The sequence below is a fragment of the Spermophilus citellus genome (assembly GCF_964194105.1).
Source record: "Spermophilus citellus genome assembly, chromosome: 5".
Taxonomy (NCBI): Eukaryota; Metazoa; Chordata; class Mammalia; order Rodentia; family Sciuridae; genus Spermophilus; species Spermophilus citellus.
The window spans coordinates 144,511,487-144,526,239 of NC_138186.1; the positions used below are offsets into that span (position 1 = coordinate 144,511,487).

Sequence of the window (14,753 nt, forward strand, 5' to 3'; positions counted from 1 at the left end):
AATTAATTTTTAAACTTAAAAAAAAAGCAGAACAAAGAGAGAAGTGAGATTAGAAAAATAAGGTGAAGACACTGGATCCAGGAATGGTTCCAGGCCATATAACTGAGTCCAATGAACTTGAACCCTAAATCCTACCCCCAGGCCAATGCTTTTGTTCTCACCACCACCCTCTCTGCTCCTTTCAAATCCCTTCCTGGTTCCCCCCTGTTCCCATGCTACATCTGGAGACCACAGACCCTTACAGCCAAAACAACTCTGTTAAAGCAACCGCACCACAATGTCTAAGTGAAGTTGACCTCCATGTCTCATAACTTGCCTTGTACCTAGTGGTAGGAGAAAGCTGCTAATTAAAGTCACACTGTTGACCAGTATTTTCATAGCATTCTTACAGTGCTGGCTTGTCTAGGCTGTGATGAATCACATTCGATGCATGATCCTTCTGTGACTAATATATGCCAGGCACTGAAACAGGCATCAAGCCCTATGGTTAAATTATACAAACTCCTTATCTCATGAAGATTGTGATTGATGGAGCCCTGAAAAGAAATAAGGTCTTAATGGCTGCTAAACAATAAGGAAGTATAAGAATTAAAGAAGCACATAAGTAGGACATGGAGTCCAAGCTTTGGAAATCTAGGATCAATTATTTCAGCATTAAGTACAGTGCAGAGGAGGCTATGTACAGCACAGTGGGGAGATTTAAAAGAGATCAGAAAATTCCTATATTCAAGACATTTACCAGCACACTGGGGTAAAATATTAATTCCTTGAGGACAATTCCAAAAGCATCATAAAAGAGAAATTCAAGCAAATATCTGACACAAGGTATAAATACAGAGAGGATATAAAATAAAGGCAATATAAGAAATCAATTTTTATTAATTGCTTATTATGATTCAGGTGACTGGTTTGTATTTTATTAATCTTCTAAATATTTTAACACCCCTTACAACTTGTATATTAGAACTTTTGATTCTCGGAAAGGTTAAGCAACTTTTCTGAGACCAAATAGCTCATATGTTAGGAGCAAGATTTAGAACCAGTTCTCTCTATATATAAAGTCCTATTGTTTGCATTGTCTAATGATTACCCCTGCCTTTCCTTTGTCAACATTTAATTTACCTTTATTGGATTGCATAGGTTCTACTAAATGTGGGTAGTTCTGTACTCCATACACAAGTTCTGAAATTGCTTCTTTGTTTGCATCTCTAAAAAAGTAGCTTCCCAGGTTTTTTGTTTGTTTGTTTGTTTGTTTGTTTTAATTCCCACTTTATTGGCCTTACAGCAAATTTGCTCATCTGGCTTACAAATATGACTAGAGGCAGTTCTTGGAAACTTACTTCTTGTCTCAAATGCTTCTGAGGACACATGGGCTTCGTAAGGGTCCTCAGCTAGAATTTCTTCCCTGCTGGAATATCTCCTTACAGCCTTTCCCTCCCCATGACCAACATTTAGAACTCTCCTCGGGTAATGATTTGCCAAAAAGAATTAATTCTCAACTTTTGCTCATATTGAGAAACTCACAGAAAGAATTCTAAAGTAGAAGGGATGTATGGAACTTACGGAAAATGAAATAAAATAAAATGGAATTTGATAAATATTAACATTAAATATTTTAATTGTCTATAGTTGTGGATAGAAACTATCCACACATAAGAAAATAGAGTACCTTTGTGAATAACCCAGAACTCAGGAGTGAAAGAAAAGGTATATCTAAATCCATTATCTTTAAATTTCATCTCTAATTAATTTTCAGAGTAAATAATCCCATATTGAGAAAGAAACCTAAACAACAGAGACTTGTGAATAGTGCAAACTAGGTCCCTTGGTACTCCTCCACTGCCCATTTGTATCCCACTACATGGGGAGCTGTTTCTATGGAAAGTATAAATCATGAACTGGTAGCACATCTGTCATCTGTGGGGAGAGAGTATTCTACATTCCTAATCTCTACCTGCTTACACAGAAAACCTTCCTGTGAAGTGACTCTGACTCCTACCTGTGTAAGTAGCTTGGAAACCCTGGATTCAGATCATTAGAATTTTTTTAATAGTTTACAGACTTGTGTTTGTTATACAAAATACTTTCTCATATAGTCTCTCAGATAGTTCTTCCAAGATGTGTAAACACTGTGTATAATCTTTAGAAAATGTGCAGTATGAAAAACTAAAATAGGGCAATTTTTTATTCTTTTGATTATGTGCCTGCTGAGTTTTTCATTTTGGAAAAATTGGCCTAATTAAAAGCTTTAATTGATTTTAATTTATTGTCAATTTAATTATTGAAGAGAGGTGATAAAATTTCCTTTTCCTGAAGCGATGATTTCTTAACAAAAATTAATTTGTCACTTGGCTCAGATTCATAACTTTAAATGTCACTTTACATTTGACAAGTACTTTATTAACATGGGAAAGACACCCTTTAAATAATTTTATTCTAAATAGTATCACATGATCAGTTTTTCCTTGAAGGAATATTTAACTTATATCCTTCTCTTTCCATAAGGATCTTGTGTGCACCATTCAGACAAACCAAGGCTAGCAGAAGTAAGTTCAACAAAACCTTGAACCCTATGCTACTTTTGATTTTCAGTGCACTTTTTTGGGGGGTGGATACTAAGGATTGAACCTAGGGGTATTTTACAATTGAGTTGCATTCTTAGTCTCAGCCCTTTTTCTTTATTTATTTTTAAAATTTAAGCCAGGGTCTCATTGAGTTGCCAAAGGTCTTGCTAAGTTGCTAAGGCTGTCCTCACATTTGCAAGCCTGCCTCAGCCTCCAGAGTCACTAGGATTATAGGCATGTACCACCACACCCAGCTTCCAGTGCACTTTTGATTCAGTACCCAGGGAAACTGTACTAGGTTCAATTGACATTAGTTTTCTCTTTTGCTCTCATTTTCTGATTTTTTAGCAGAAAAAAAATATATGTACTTTTTTTTTTTTTTAAATTTTGGTGGCCAGTTCCAAAGAGAGAAGAGTAGAACTTATCAATGAGAGCTGTCTTCACCCGTGGTGGTGCTGAAGAACTCCCTGCAGCATTCTGCTACCAGGTGAATGGGTCTTGCTCCAGGACAGTCCATCCTCTGGGTATCCAGCTGGTCATCTACCTGTCCTGTGCAGCAGGCATACTTACTACAGTCCTAGGGAATCTGTTTGTGGTATTTTCTGTGTCCTACTTTAAAGTGCTTCACACTCCCACTAACTTCTTACTGCTCTCCCTGGCCCTGGCTGACATGCTGCTGGGTCTTCTGGTGCTGCCACTAAGCACTGTTCGCTCTGTGGAGAGTTGCTGGTTCTTTGGGGACTTCCTCTGCCGTCTGCACACCTACTTGGACACTCTTTTCTGCCTCACCTCCATCTTCCATCTCTGTTTCATTTCCATTGACCGTCACTGTGCCATCTGCGACCCCCTGCTCTATCCCTCCAAGTTCACAATCAGGGTGGCCCTCAAGTATATCTTAGCAGGGTGGGGAGTGCCAGCAGCTTATACTGCCATCCTCCTCTACACAGATTTTGTAGAAAGAGGACTTAGCCAGTGGCTGGAAGAGATGCCTTGTGTGGGCAGTTGCCAGCTGCTGTTCAATAAGTTTTGGGGCTGGTTAAACTTCCCTGCATTCTTTATCCCCTGCCTCCTCATGATTAGCTTGTATGTGAAGATCTTCATGGTTGCAACCAGGCAGGCTCGACAGATCAGCACCTTGAGCAAAAGCTTGGCTGGGGCTGCCAAGCGTGAGAGAAAAGCTGCCAAGACCCTAGGCATCGCTGTGGGCATCTACCTCATGTGCTGGATTCCCTTCACCGTGGACACCCTGGTGGACAGCCTCCTTAACTTTGTCACACCACCACTCATCTTTGACATCTTTATCTGGTTTGCCTACTTCAACTCAGCCTGCAACCCCATCATCTACGTCTTTTCCTACCGGTGGTTCAGGAAGGCACTGAAACTCATCCTGAGCCGGGAGATCTTCTTGCCACGGACCCCCACTATTGATTTGTACCAAGAATAACTCCTTCTGCTGAATGCAGGCAGGAATCCTGTAGGAAGGCATGGTGGGAAGGATGAGTGGCACCGGAGCTGTGGGTTGCGTGGTGTCATGAGTTTGTAGGTAGCTTCCAGGGTTCAAGTGCAGGAGAAAGATAGCTTAATTTGGAAAGAGATGAGTGCTCCTCTTATTCAGTGCTCTCATAGTAGAATGTAGGGAAAGGAGAGAGCTAAGTCATCTAAAGACGTCGTGGATAAGCCACAATGCTGGGGAAATATTTGGCTCCTAAGTCATTGCTTCCTTGAAACAACTAAGATGCAGAGGTGGAAGGATAGAGCTCCCTGGTTCTGCCACATGAAGCAGCATGGTGAGACTTCAGCTATCTTTGAATCTTCCATCTCCCTTGCCTTATAGTGTCCTCATTCATAAAACCTGGGGTTTGTACTGTTTTCTCTCTAAAGTGTCCTGAAGCTAAAATATTGCCTAGTATAATATTGGAAACCTTGTTTAAATCATAATTTCACTTCACATTTTTAAGTCATTGTCAAGAGTTTGAAATACCTCTTTTTTCAAAATGTTCATTTTAGAATTCCTGTCCTCTTGGAAGTCAACCACTAAATAGAATTATAAGTCAGACTTATTTATTTTAATGATCATTGAGTAAATATATTATGTTCCTGAAGGAATGTTTTCATTTTTTAAAATTATTTTAGTAAGTGATAATTATTCCCATCTTATCATTTTAATTATTCCCTCCTTTAATCACCAGTTAGAATCACTATCTTTCCACTAGCACGAGCTCATGGTTTTCACTGGGAAAACAAGTACCTGTGTCACATACTTCTCAGAATTGGATCAAGTGTGTCTCAGCAGCCATTACTAGCAATGGCAATAAATCTGTGAGTAGGACTGGTATTAAAAATCAGGAAGGAGAATCAGCTTCTAGAGAATCATAGAAACACAGAGACATGAGTATAATGGTGCAGTCTCTATTACCAATGAATCAGGGAGGAAGGAGAACAAGAATCAGACCTGTGATGGATACCGCATGGGGAGCTTAAGCTGATGGGTGAACAGGTAAAGACCTGACCCCAGGACTTGAAGTCCAGTTCATCATCATTACTTATGAGAACAGGGTATAAAAAGCAAATGTTTTGCACCTGGCAAAAATGTTTTGCCCTTGGAAAAATGGAAACCTGCTTTACATATCAATTTTCTGAGACTCTGATGTCTAAACAGAATGTTTCTGGTGATACTTTATTATGGGGTTATTGTCCCTCTCCCTTACTGAGTGAGAATTAACTCTACTAAGGCAAATATTCTTACTTTTTTGTGCTATGACTGTTTTGACACTCTGGTTATGATCATAGACTCCCATCTCATAACAAGACCTTCAAGTGAATAAAACTGTTTTAAGGTAGCATTGTAAAAGAAAATAGTTACTTTGAAATACAGTTATCATGAAGTAGCACAGGTCAACACACAGCACAGACTTGAGATCTGTTCCTGATCACCCAGCTGGTATTCATGCCATTTAGATATGGTGACAACCTCAGTGCATCTTTGTTCGTCTGGATATGGTCTGGATATTATGGCTGACTGTGTCCTCACTTCCTTATCCCAGGAACCTAGCATAATATCGCCCACACAGTAGGAACTCAATCAGTATTTATTGAATGTTTGACTCAGGCAATATTATTCCATCTGAGTTCATTTAGAGAAATACAACTTCACCATTTTGCTTGTAAGTATTAATGAAGGTCAAATGAGGAAAAAAGACATTAAAAACGAGAATTATTAAATTGGTCTCACAATTTTTTCTAACTTGCTATTGGGTTAACTGCTATAGTCCAGTGAGATTTTAATTATTCTTTGTTAGGCATGGATAAGACGTTGGTTAGCTTTCTGCTGATTGCTCAGAGACTGCACCTTTTTTTTTTTTTTTTTTTTTTGAATGACTATGCCACTGTGAATCTTTGACTCTGTCCCTGGTGCTGATTTCCTTGTGAACTCCAGGAAGATGTCTCTGTCCTAAGATGAGAACTTCAGGTGATGCTTGTCACCCCAGACTTTGGTGACAAGTCTTTTTTTTTTTTAAGAGAGAGTGAGAGAGGAGAGAGGAGAGAGAGAGAGAGAGAGAATTTTTAATATTTATTTTTTAGTTCTCAGCGGACACAGCATCTTTGTTGGTATGTGGTGCTGAGGATCGAACCCAGGCCGCACGCATGCCAGGCGAGCGCGCTACTGCTTGAGCCACATCCCCAGCCCCTGGTGACAAGTCTTTGAAGTGACTGGGTCTCATTCACTCTCATGTCTCATTCATGTCTCATGCATTTGTCAAATCAGTGTTTTCTACATTGTGCTGAATAAATGTTCATTAGTTGAAAAAAATAATACTAAGGGAGAAATTAAAAAGGTCAGAGATGTCATTGAGAAAACCTTAGTTATTTTCTTCTGTCCTGTCTCTCTCAATTCACTCTCTTATGAATTTGTAGAGAAAACGCATTTGAGAAGATTTGTCAAGGAATTTTGTTTTTGTTGTTAGGTTTCATTTTCTCAATTATTTCAGGGAAGAAGTGCTTATTTCTCACCTAATGGCCATGGCCTCCTTTCTCCATGGCATCAGAACCTTTCCTCCATAGATGAAGATGTGGCTGTTGAGAGAGGCTCCAGGAAAGCCCTCTCTCCCTGTCTCTTGCTCCTCCCTGCGTCCAGGAATATTTGAGATTTGGCTGAAGCTCCAGAGGCCACTCCAGAACCAGTAATGACATTATCAGGGAATCATGGCACCCTTAACAAAAGGTGCTTTAGATTTAAAAACTATATTTAAATCATAATTTAAATCATAATCACAATATTAAATCATAATAACCAAACCAAAGCCAGAAATCTCTTCTTTCAGTTTTACTATTACTTAATAAACTCTAATATGTTTAAGCCAGTCTGTGCCAAATCCAAATCCTGAGAGGTATGACTTAATACACAACACAGCAGAGGCGCACCAACAGCACTTGCTCACCCTACCTTTCCCAACCACTAGGTGGGGCTGCCTGCTCGGTTCTGCTCTTCATAGACTACCCTGATAATTTGTTCCAGTTGAGGCACTAACTGGTCTCTTGCTAAAAAGATGGAACCACAAAATCAAAGGGGTCTGCATCACAGATATTGAGGACAGCTGCACATAATAGTGCTCCGGATTCACACCAGACTTCACATGAACAAGAAATAAACTTCTCTTATGTTAAAGTTACAGAGATTGTTGAGGTTTTTATACTTCAACCACTCTAAGTTGGGTCTGACTTGGAAGCGGTGTATCCATGACCTCAGGGGTTTGGGAACTTAGGAATAGGACGCTAAATATTATGAAAATGTGATTATGTGAATTTTTTTCTTGGAAGCGGGCACTTAAATTTTAGTATATTTTTAATGTGACTATGATCTAAAGTTTACCAGGAACTACTAGCTTGCATGATAAACTCTGAATGCTGTGTACCTTCTTATGGGTAGCATTTACTTAATTGTATTATTTTGTGATATCCACTCTTTTTTTCTTAAATTCTCATTTCTGTAAAAAAAATTAATTTGAGCTTAAAATTCAATGCTTTGAATTCAAATTTTGGCAAAGAGATTTTTACTAACTGTATAATTTCTTGCAAATTACTTTGCTTCTATAAGATCCCAGTTTTCTCATTTGTAAAATGAGTCAAACATAGGAATAAGTTCTATATGAATTTTTCCACATCAGTTGGAAATAAATATTCTAGTTTTATCATGGTTCATATATTTTTACTTACTTGTTACGTTTATACCCTTAAGGGCTAGAATCCTAATTTTTAAGCCCTAAAGGGCTTGAATCAGGTCTTATAATTCATTTTTATTCTCTATAAAGTACAACTGTCCTATAGAAATATGTTATGAACTATGTATGTAGTTTAAGACTTTTCTAGTATCCAACTTGAAAAAGTTTAAAAATTGTATTTAACTCATAATTTAACTCAATATATAAAAATTGATAATTTCAACATGTAATTAATATAAAAATTAATGAGAGATTTTACGTGCTTGTTTATGCTAGGTTTGTGCAAATCTGATAGGCATTTCCTACTTACAGCCTACCTCAATTCAGACTAACATTTTTCATGTTCTCAATAATCACATATTGGTTATGTTATGGTTGTTCATTGGGTGGTGTAATGATAGGGTCTAAAACAATACTGTGATTGATTGTGGCATTCCAACACAAACACTCTGCTTTGTACTGACTGGTGTTTTGACTGTTCGTTTTGTATGCTTAATGATGCTTGATATGCCACCAACTTTATGTATTTCATGAAAGTTTACTCTGAGTAGAAATTGTCTCTCTACTTTTATTCTATTTAAATGAGTGATACACGCTCAGGCTATATTCTGAGCTCTCCAAGGGACTTTCTCAGCTTCCTCAGACTTTAGCATTCTCTTTGTCTTCCTAAATCACACTGTGTTGTGTATTACATATCATATAATTTATCTTATATATCACAGTTGATAATAAGTACATCATGAGTATTATTATTCATTATTATACCATGAGTTCTAAACCCATCTTTGCCTTTTAGAAATATACATTGAACTGCAAGAATGGGATCCTAATTAGAATGCCATATTCCATGTATGTATAATATGTCAAGATACACTCTACTGTCATGTATACCTAAGAATAACAAATAATAAATAAGTAAAATTGTACAAAAAAATACACATTGAACTTGCTGGATTATAGTGAAAAAGACCAAGACAAAATAAGGAATATATTTGATAAGTACCAAATCAATGATATAGACCAATATTTTCCTAGGACAGGAGTCCTATTATTCAGCCTTTCACCTCAAAGAGGTCTTCATGGGTTAAACATTTTTTAAAAATTCATATTTAAACAAGGTCAGATGGGTTTTGTTAAAACAGGGTTTCTCAGAGTCTTTAATAGGACTTTGGATAGTGGTATACTCCAAGAGCAGGATATAGTATGCAAACTATCTCAAACATTATTGATACAGAAACTCTTTTCCTTGGAATAACTTTATGTAATGCTCACACCAGGAAGCTTTAAAGGGTGCGTACTCTTTGTGTGGTTGTTAATTGTTTTATCTCTATATTCTCTGAAAACTATACTTTCTTGGTTTATTTTCTCATGCTCTTCCCTCAGCTTGATAATCTCTTCCCATTTCTTCTTTCCTTCAAAAATCTTTTTATAACTTAAGGCCTAACCTAAATGCTACTTCTTTGTCTCCCTGGTCTGCCATTCACATATGAATTCTCCTTTCCTCTGTGCTCCTCAAATGTATCTTTTAGAGCTTTAAGTCCTATGAATTATAAGACATAATTATTGGCAACTTTTTTTCCCACTGAGGATTCTGTATTCTTTGTTTTCTATTTCTAATCACACTGAACCCAAAACTTGGTATACACTATCCTTCACAGACATTTGTATAGTGGAGAAATGAATGAACGTGCCTTGTTGTCTTCAGGTAGACCAGTTGGGAACTTCATCAAGCAAGAATTGTATACTCCATTTATACACACACACACACACACACACACACACACACACACACATTGTTTTGGAGTACTTTTACATTTACAGAAAAGTTGCAGAGATAATGCAGAGAATTTCTATATACTCACCCACACTTTCTCTAATTATCATTTTAATTAGTATGGTGCATTTATAACAACCTATAAACAAATGTTGGTACATTATCATTAACATATTAATAAAAAGAACATTCATTATTCAGATTTCCTCACTTTCCCTGATATCCCTTTTCTGCTTCAGCTTCCCATTTAGGATATCACAGCACATGTAGTTGTCACGTGTCTTCAGGTTCCTCTAGACTGGGACGATTTCTCACATTCCTTATTTTTGATGACCTTATCAGTATAAAGACACCAGTCATGAATTCTGTGTAGTCCTTAATGAGAATTCTTCTGATGTCTTCTTTTATATGTTTGTGGAGGGGTAATCACAAGATAAAAGGTCCTTCTCTTTGCATAACATCAAGAAGACTGCTCACCATGGATGTGAACCTCCATTACCTGCTTGAGCTAGTGTTTGTCCTTTTAAAACCTGTCCTCCATGACCAACATTGCATCTTGCTAGAGTCAAAGCTTATTAAAGACAAATGTTATTACTTGCATCCAAGGCTCTGAGGACAGATTTCAATATGATGTAGGCATACATCCTGTTTGGTAATTGAACAAAATGAACGGATATCTGAATGTTTGTTATTGATTTATATTCCACCAGCCTTACAAATTCTCTATTCTGATTAAGCTTTTTTAAAAGAAAATGAAAGAGAACTAGAGACCACAGTCAAAAGAGATTCCCCCTCCAAGAACAAGTGATAGTCATTGTATTTAAACATAAGCTTATAACACAGGGTGTTGACCATCCAAACTATTCAGTGTCCAGCAATAGCAAGAAGAGAAGCCACATGATCATCACCCTAACACCATTCTGGTAACCATGGGAGCTTTTTCCTTCTACTTTGGGAGGGAATATGATGACACAGAAGGATAGTAATTTGTTAGACAATCACAACAATCTGGTCAAGAAGATGTCTATATTTGAAAATTGCCCCCACACCTGAGATCTCCCATCAGACTGAATAGATTAAGCTGTTACCCAAGAGGCTCCTTTGGTAAAAATTATTTTTTTTAAAAAAAAAAGGTAAAAGAGAACAAGAAGCCAGAAAGGCTATTCATGCATGAAATTTTTAACAGGCTAAGATCAAGTAGCAAACTTTGTAAGGAGAAAAGGAATGGGAATCAAAAGAGAACAAAGATATTTTCAGGGAACATACCAAAACAAATGGAAATTCTGTGACTTGAAGGAAGAGAGGAGGGAGGGAAGTGTCCTCAGGGATGAGATATGTTGAGCTCTGAGCAATTAAATAATAACTTGATATTTAATAGTCAAGTTAATATTTTTGGAGAAGTGACAGAGACATCTTAACAATGACTGAAAACATGGTCATATCCTATCTATTTGAAGAGCAATTTATTTGTATTCATCACTAGTTTTTCTTGAGTTTTTAAAATACTTCATTTGGGTTTTATTTTGCTTTGTGTTTTATTTTTGTGAAGCTGGGGATTGAACCCAAGGCCTCATGTATGCTAGACAAGCATGCTACCACAGTCTTCATTTGGATATCTTAAAGATATCTGCATACTAGAGGAGGAAATTGGACAAATTATGTTGTATGAATCTATGAATGTGTAACAACAAATCCAATTAATATGTATAATTATAATGCACAATAATTTTTTAAATGAACTCTTCCACTTCTTCAATCCAATTGCTTACATTTGATCAGAGAACAAATTCATGGTTGCCGAACTGTTCCTTAAGATCTGACCACTAATAATAACTTTAATAGCTTTCTTAAACCAAGGGTAAAATAAAGCATAAATCAAAGGATTCATGGCTGAGTTATAGTAAGCACACCAAACACAGATCTCATAAATATAGGCAGGAGTGATAAATCCCATAAAAGCATCAACCAATGAATCAATGCTATATGGTAACCATGAGATCATAAATGCTATCACAGTGATCCCCAAGGTTTTGGCTGCTTTTCTCTCTCTCTTGGCCACTCTGGCTTTGTAACTTTCTGAGGATGATTCTGCTTTGCCACTAACATTTTCAATCTTTTTAGCCTGCTGTCTAGCCACAAGAAAAATATTACCATACAGAATTATCATAACAATCGTAGGTAGAAAGAAAGAAAGAAAATCTATCAAAACCCAGTTTTGATTGACAACTACCTGACAACCTCCTATGCAGTTGAGGGCATTGGATAATTCTTCCAGACCGTCATCATAGACACCTGTGTAGAACACGGCACCACTGTACACCAGGGGCAGGATCCAGGAGATGCAGATGCAAATCCCTGACACAGATACCGTGAATTTGGTGGGATAGACCAGAGGGTCGGTAACAGCAATGTACCTGTCAATGGAGATGAAGCACAGGTGGAAGAGAGAAGAGTAGCAAAACGCCACATCACAGCAAGTGTGAAAAGTGCAGAAACTTCGGCCAAAGTACCAGCAGCTCTCCACGGACCTGACCATGCTGAAGGGCATCACAGTCACTCCCACCAAAAAGTCAGCACAGGCCAGAGAGGCGATGAGGAAATTGGTTGGAGAGTGCAGCTGCTTGAAGTGGAGAATGGAAGTCATCACCAGCAGGTTTCCCAGCACAGCCAGCACAGCCCCAAAGCCAAACACTGCATAGAGAATCACCTGGGGCCCTGGCGAGTAGGGAGTTTTAATACAGGACCCATTCAGGTTCTCGTAGCAAAGCAGCGGAGCTACAGGTGGGGATGAGTTGCTGCTCATTGGTGCTGCTGCTTGTATGTGCAAAAGCTTCACCTCTGATTGTCAAGAATGTATTATTCTGATCCTACATGCACCAATACAACAGAAAATTATCAGATATCATCCCTACAATAATTTTCCATTTGTATTATAAATTCTGAACACTTTCTAGAAAATAATAAAGTCCAAAATATAATATTGTAAAAGATTACTGGGGGTTGATTTCAAGCAGCCAATGTTTCTTTTCCTTAATTTGATAAAATTTGCTTTTACTCATTATTTTTGTTTTACATTTTATTTTTACCTCTACAGTTCTTCTGAGCAACAGTCACTAATAAATGTGATTAGTGTTGATGGATCATCTTCTCCAGGTTTATTTCCATGTCGAATGTCTTGCATCATTGTGTAAAGGTTTCAGTCCTTCCAGCTAAACAGACACCTTCAATGGGAACTCCCTCAACAGAATCCCTGTGGTACAAGGTGTGAACTAGAAGACTATTTCCAACAGTGGTTATTAGGAAAGTTATTTTACAAAACAAGTCTCTATTCTACATTAAATTTAATTGACATTATGTATTTGGGGCCAAAGATTTTTTTCCTTCATGTATAGACTTGAATAGGGGGTGTTCCCAACCATGACCTAGCCACCTTACTGGATCTTTGTACCTTGAATTTTTGTTACTAAGATTTTTGTACCTTGGATTTTTGTTGCAAAGCTATAATAAGGTACAAACTTTAAAGTTCAACTTGGCTCTTTCTATCCTGTCAAGAATCATTTCTGCATTTGCAATATCTACCAACAATCAAAAAGATAAGATGCAGTGGGGGAAACTTGAGATTGATGAAATATATTATTTCAAACATTAAAGATTTAGACACTTGAACATTCCTGAGATGCTGGTAGAAAGTCAGCTCTTCTCTCAGGACCTTGTCACCTGAAGCACATCTGTAATGTCTATCCATGTATGTGACAAATAGGCAGTGAACCTTATCACTACACATTCAGCTGTGGTTCCTGGTGATTGGTCTCTCTGCCCAGTGATAAAGAAGTGTCTTAAAAAGGAATGAGAAATGAGGACTGGGTATGTCGCTCAGTGAAAGAGCACTTACCTAGCATGTGTGAGGCCCTGGGATCAATCCCCAGCAACACACACACACACACACACACACACACAGACACACACACACACTCACACAGGAGTAATGAGCAGGAAGAAGTGAGAATGTAGAAATGAATTCCTTAGGAATTGTTTCAACCCTGGAGCGGTGGAACATTGAAGAGCAAGGAAAAGCAATCTTCAGTCTTCCTGAGGAAGAATTCAAGACCTTGGCAGTGCAGGGCTGGTTGAGAGATATTTGTGAACTTGCTTTTCACAATATAAAAAGCAAAAGGTATTTTTTTTCTTTCTTTTTCTTTTCTTTTTTTTTTTTTTTTTTTTTTTTGTGATACTGGAGATTGAACTCAGGGCCTTGTGCATGCAAAGCAAGCACCCTACCAAATGAGCTGTATTCCTAGACCCAAATAAGAGGCATATTTTTAGTAATCTAACTGGCCATCTGATTACTAATGAATAAAATTAGTGTTATTAACCAAATATTCTTTCAGATTTCTCCTAATTCTTTCTGAGTGTCTTTTTTTTTCCTTTGATGAATTGATGTCGATTGCTTAGTAGACACAACCTTATGTGAGTTTTTTCTCAACATAATCTGTATTGACATTTAAATTTGAAGATACTTGGGTGTGGGGAGTTTTCCCATAGGTTTTATGGCATTTAATGTCATCATAACTTTATGCCTCCCTCCATCCTTCTGAGGTATATTTATTAATGAATTCCTGTATTGAAAATATATTTAGTGAATCCCTTAGGTTGGTATAAAATAATGGCCCAAACACATATGATGCCTATTCTCATGACGTTTTAGGTCTTGAGAGGATGAGAAACATGAAGCGAGTAAGTATAGAGATGGATTTATGAATTCAAATGGTGATAAGCACTTTAAGGGAGAAAGACAATAGCTTGTGAGTATAGTAAGCCAATGACAGGCAGATACAATCAAAGGAGTCACTAAAAATAGCATTAAACAAACATGTTTCTTCAATATTTGTATGTTTTCACTGTATCATCTAAACTTGATACAGGAATCTAACTCAATTCCCATTTCTACATTGGCACTTAGTCAATAAAAAGCACCTCACCCAGTACTGAGGTGGGATGGGATTAGAAGTTCTTTTCCAAAGCCTCTAAAATTCTTGTACATATCTGACTCTACTGGTGTTGGTTGTAAGACCATCTTCAGGAAGTTAAGATCCTAATACCCAAGGCATTTGCAGGCAAATTTTAGGTGGTCTTGCATCAGCTGAAGTTTTCAGTGTCATTTTTACATTGACCTTTAGCTTGTGTGTTGTGAAATCC

The 14,753-nt window shown here is 37.5% G+C and overlaps 2 protein-coding genes across 2 annotated transcripts; one reads left to right on the forward strand and one right to left on the reverse strand.

Moving 5' to 3' along the window:
• The first annotated feature begins 2,375 nt into the window (after positions 1 to 2,375).
• LOC308649956 (trace amine-associated receptor 5) lies at positions 2,376 to 4,985 on the forward strand. The gene is made up of 2 exons (XM_081295873.1): positions 2,376 to 2,546; positions 2,963 to 4,985. Exon 2 carries the CDS (start codon positions 2,992 to 2,994, stop codon positions 4,006 to 4,008), a length of 1,017 nt encoding a protein of 338 aa, XP_081151999.1. The 5' UTR covers positions 2,376 to 2,546; positions 2,963 to 2,991; the 3' UTR covers positions 4,009 to 4,985.
• Positions 4,986 to 9,999: 5,014 nt separating this feature from the next.
• Positions 10,000 to 12,504, reverse strand: LOC308649169 (trace amine-associated receptor 6). The gene has a single exon (XM_081294645.1). It carries the CDS (start codon positions 12,358 to 12,360, stop codon positions 11,323 to 11,325), a length of 1,038 nt encoding a protein of 345 aa, XP_081150771.1. The 5' UTR covers positions 12,361 to 12,504; the 3' UTR covers positions 10,000 to 11,322.
• Positions 12,505 to 14,753: the final 2,249 nt, after the last annotated feature.

Coding starts and splice junctions, on each gene's coding strand:
- LOC308649956 (XM_081295873.1), top strand. CDS start 2,992: ATGAGAGCTGTCTTCACCCGTGGTGGTGCTGAAGAACTCCCTGCAGCA.
- LOC308649169 (XM_081294645.1), bottom strand. CDS start 12,360: ATGAGCAGCAACTCATCCCCACCTGTAGCTCCGCTGCTTTGCTACGAG.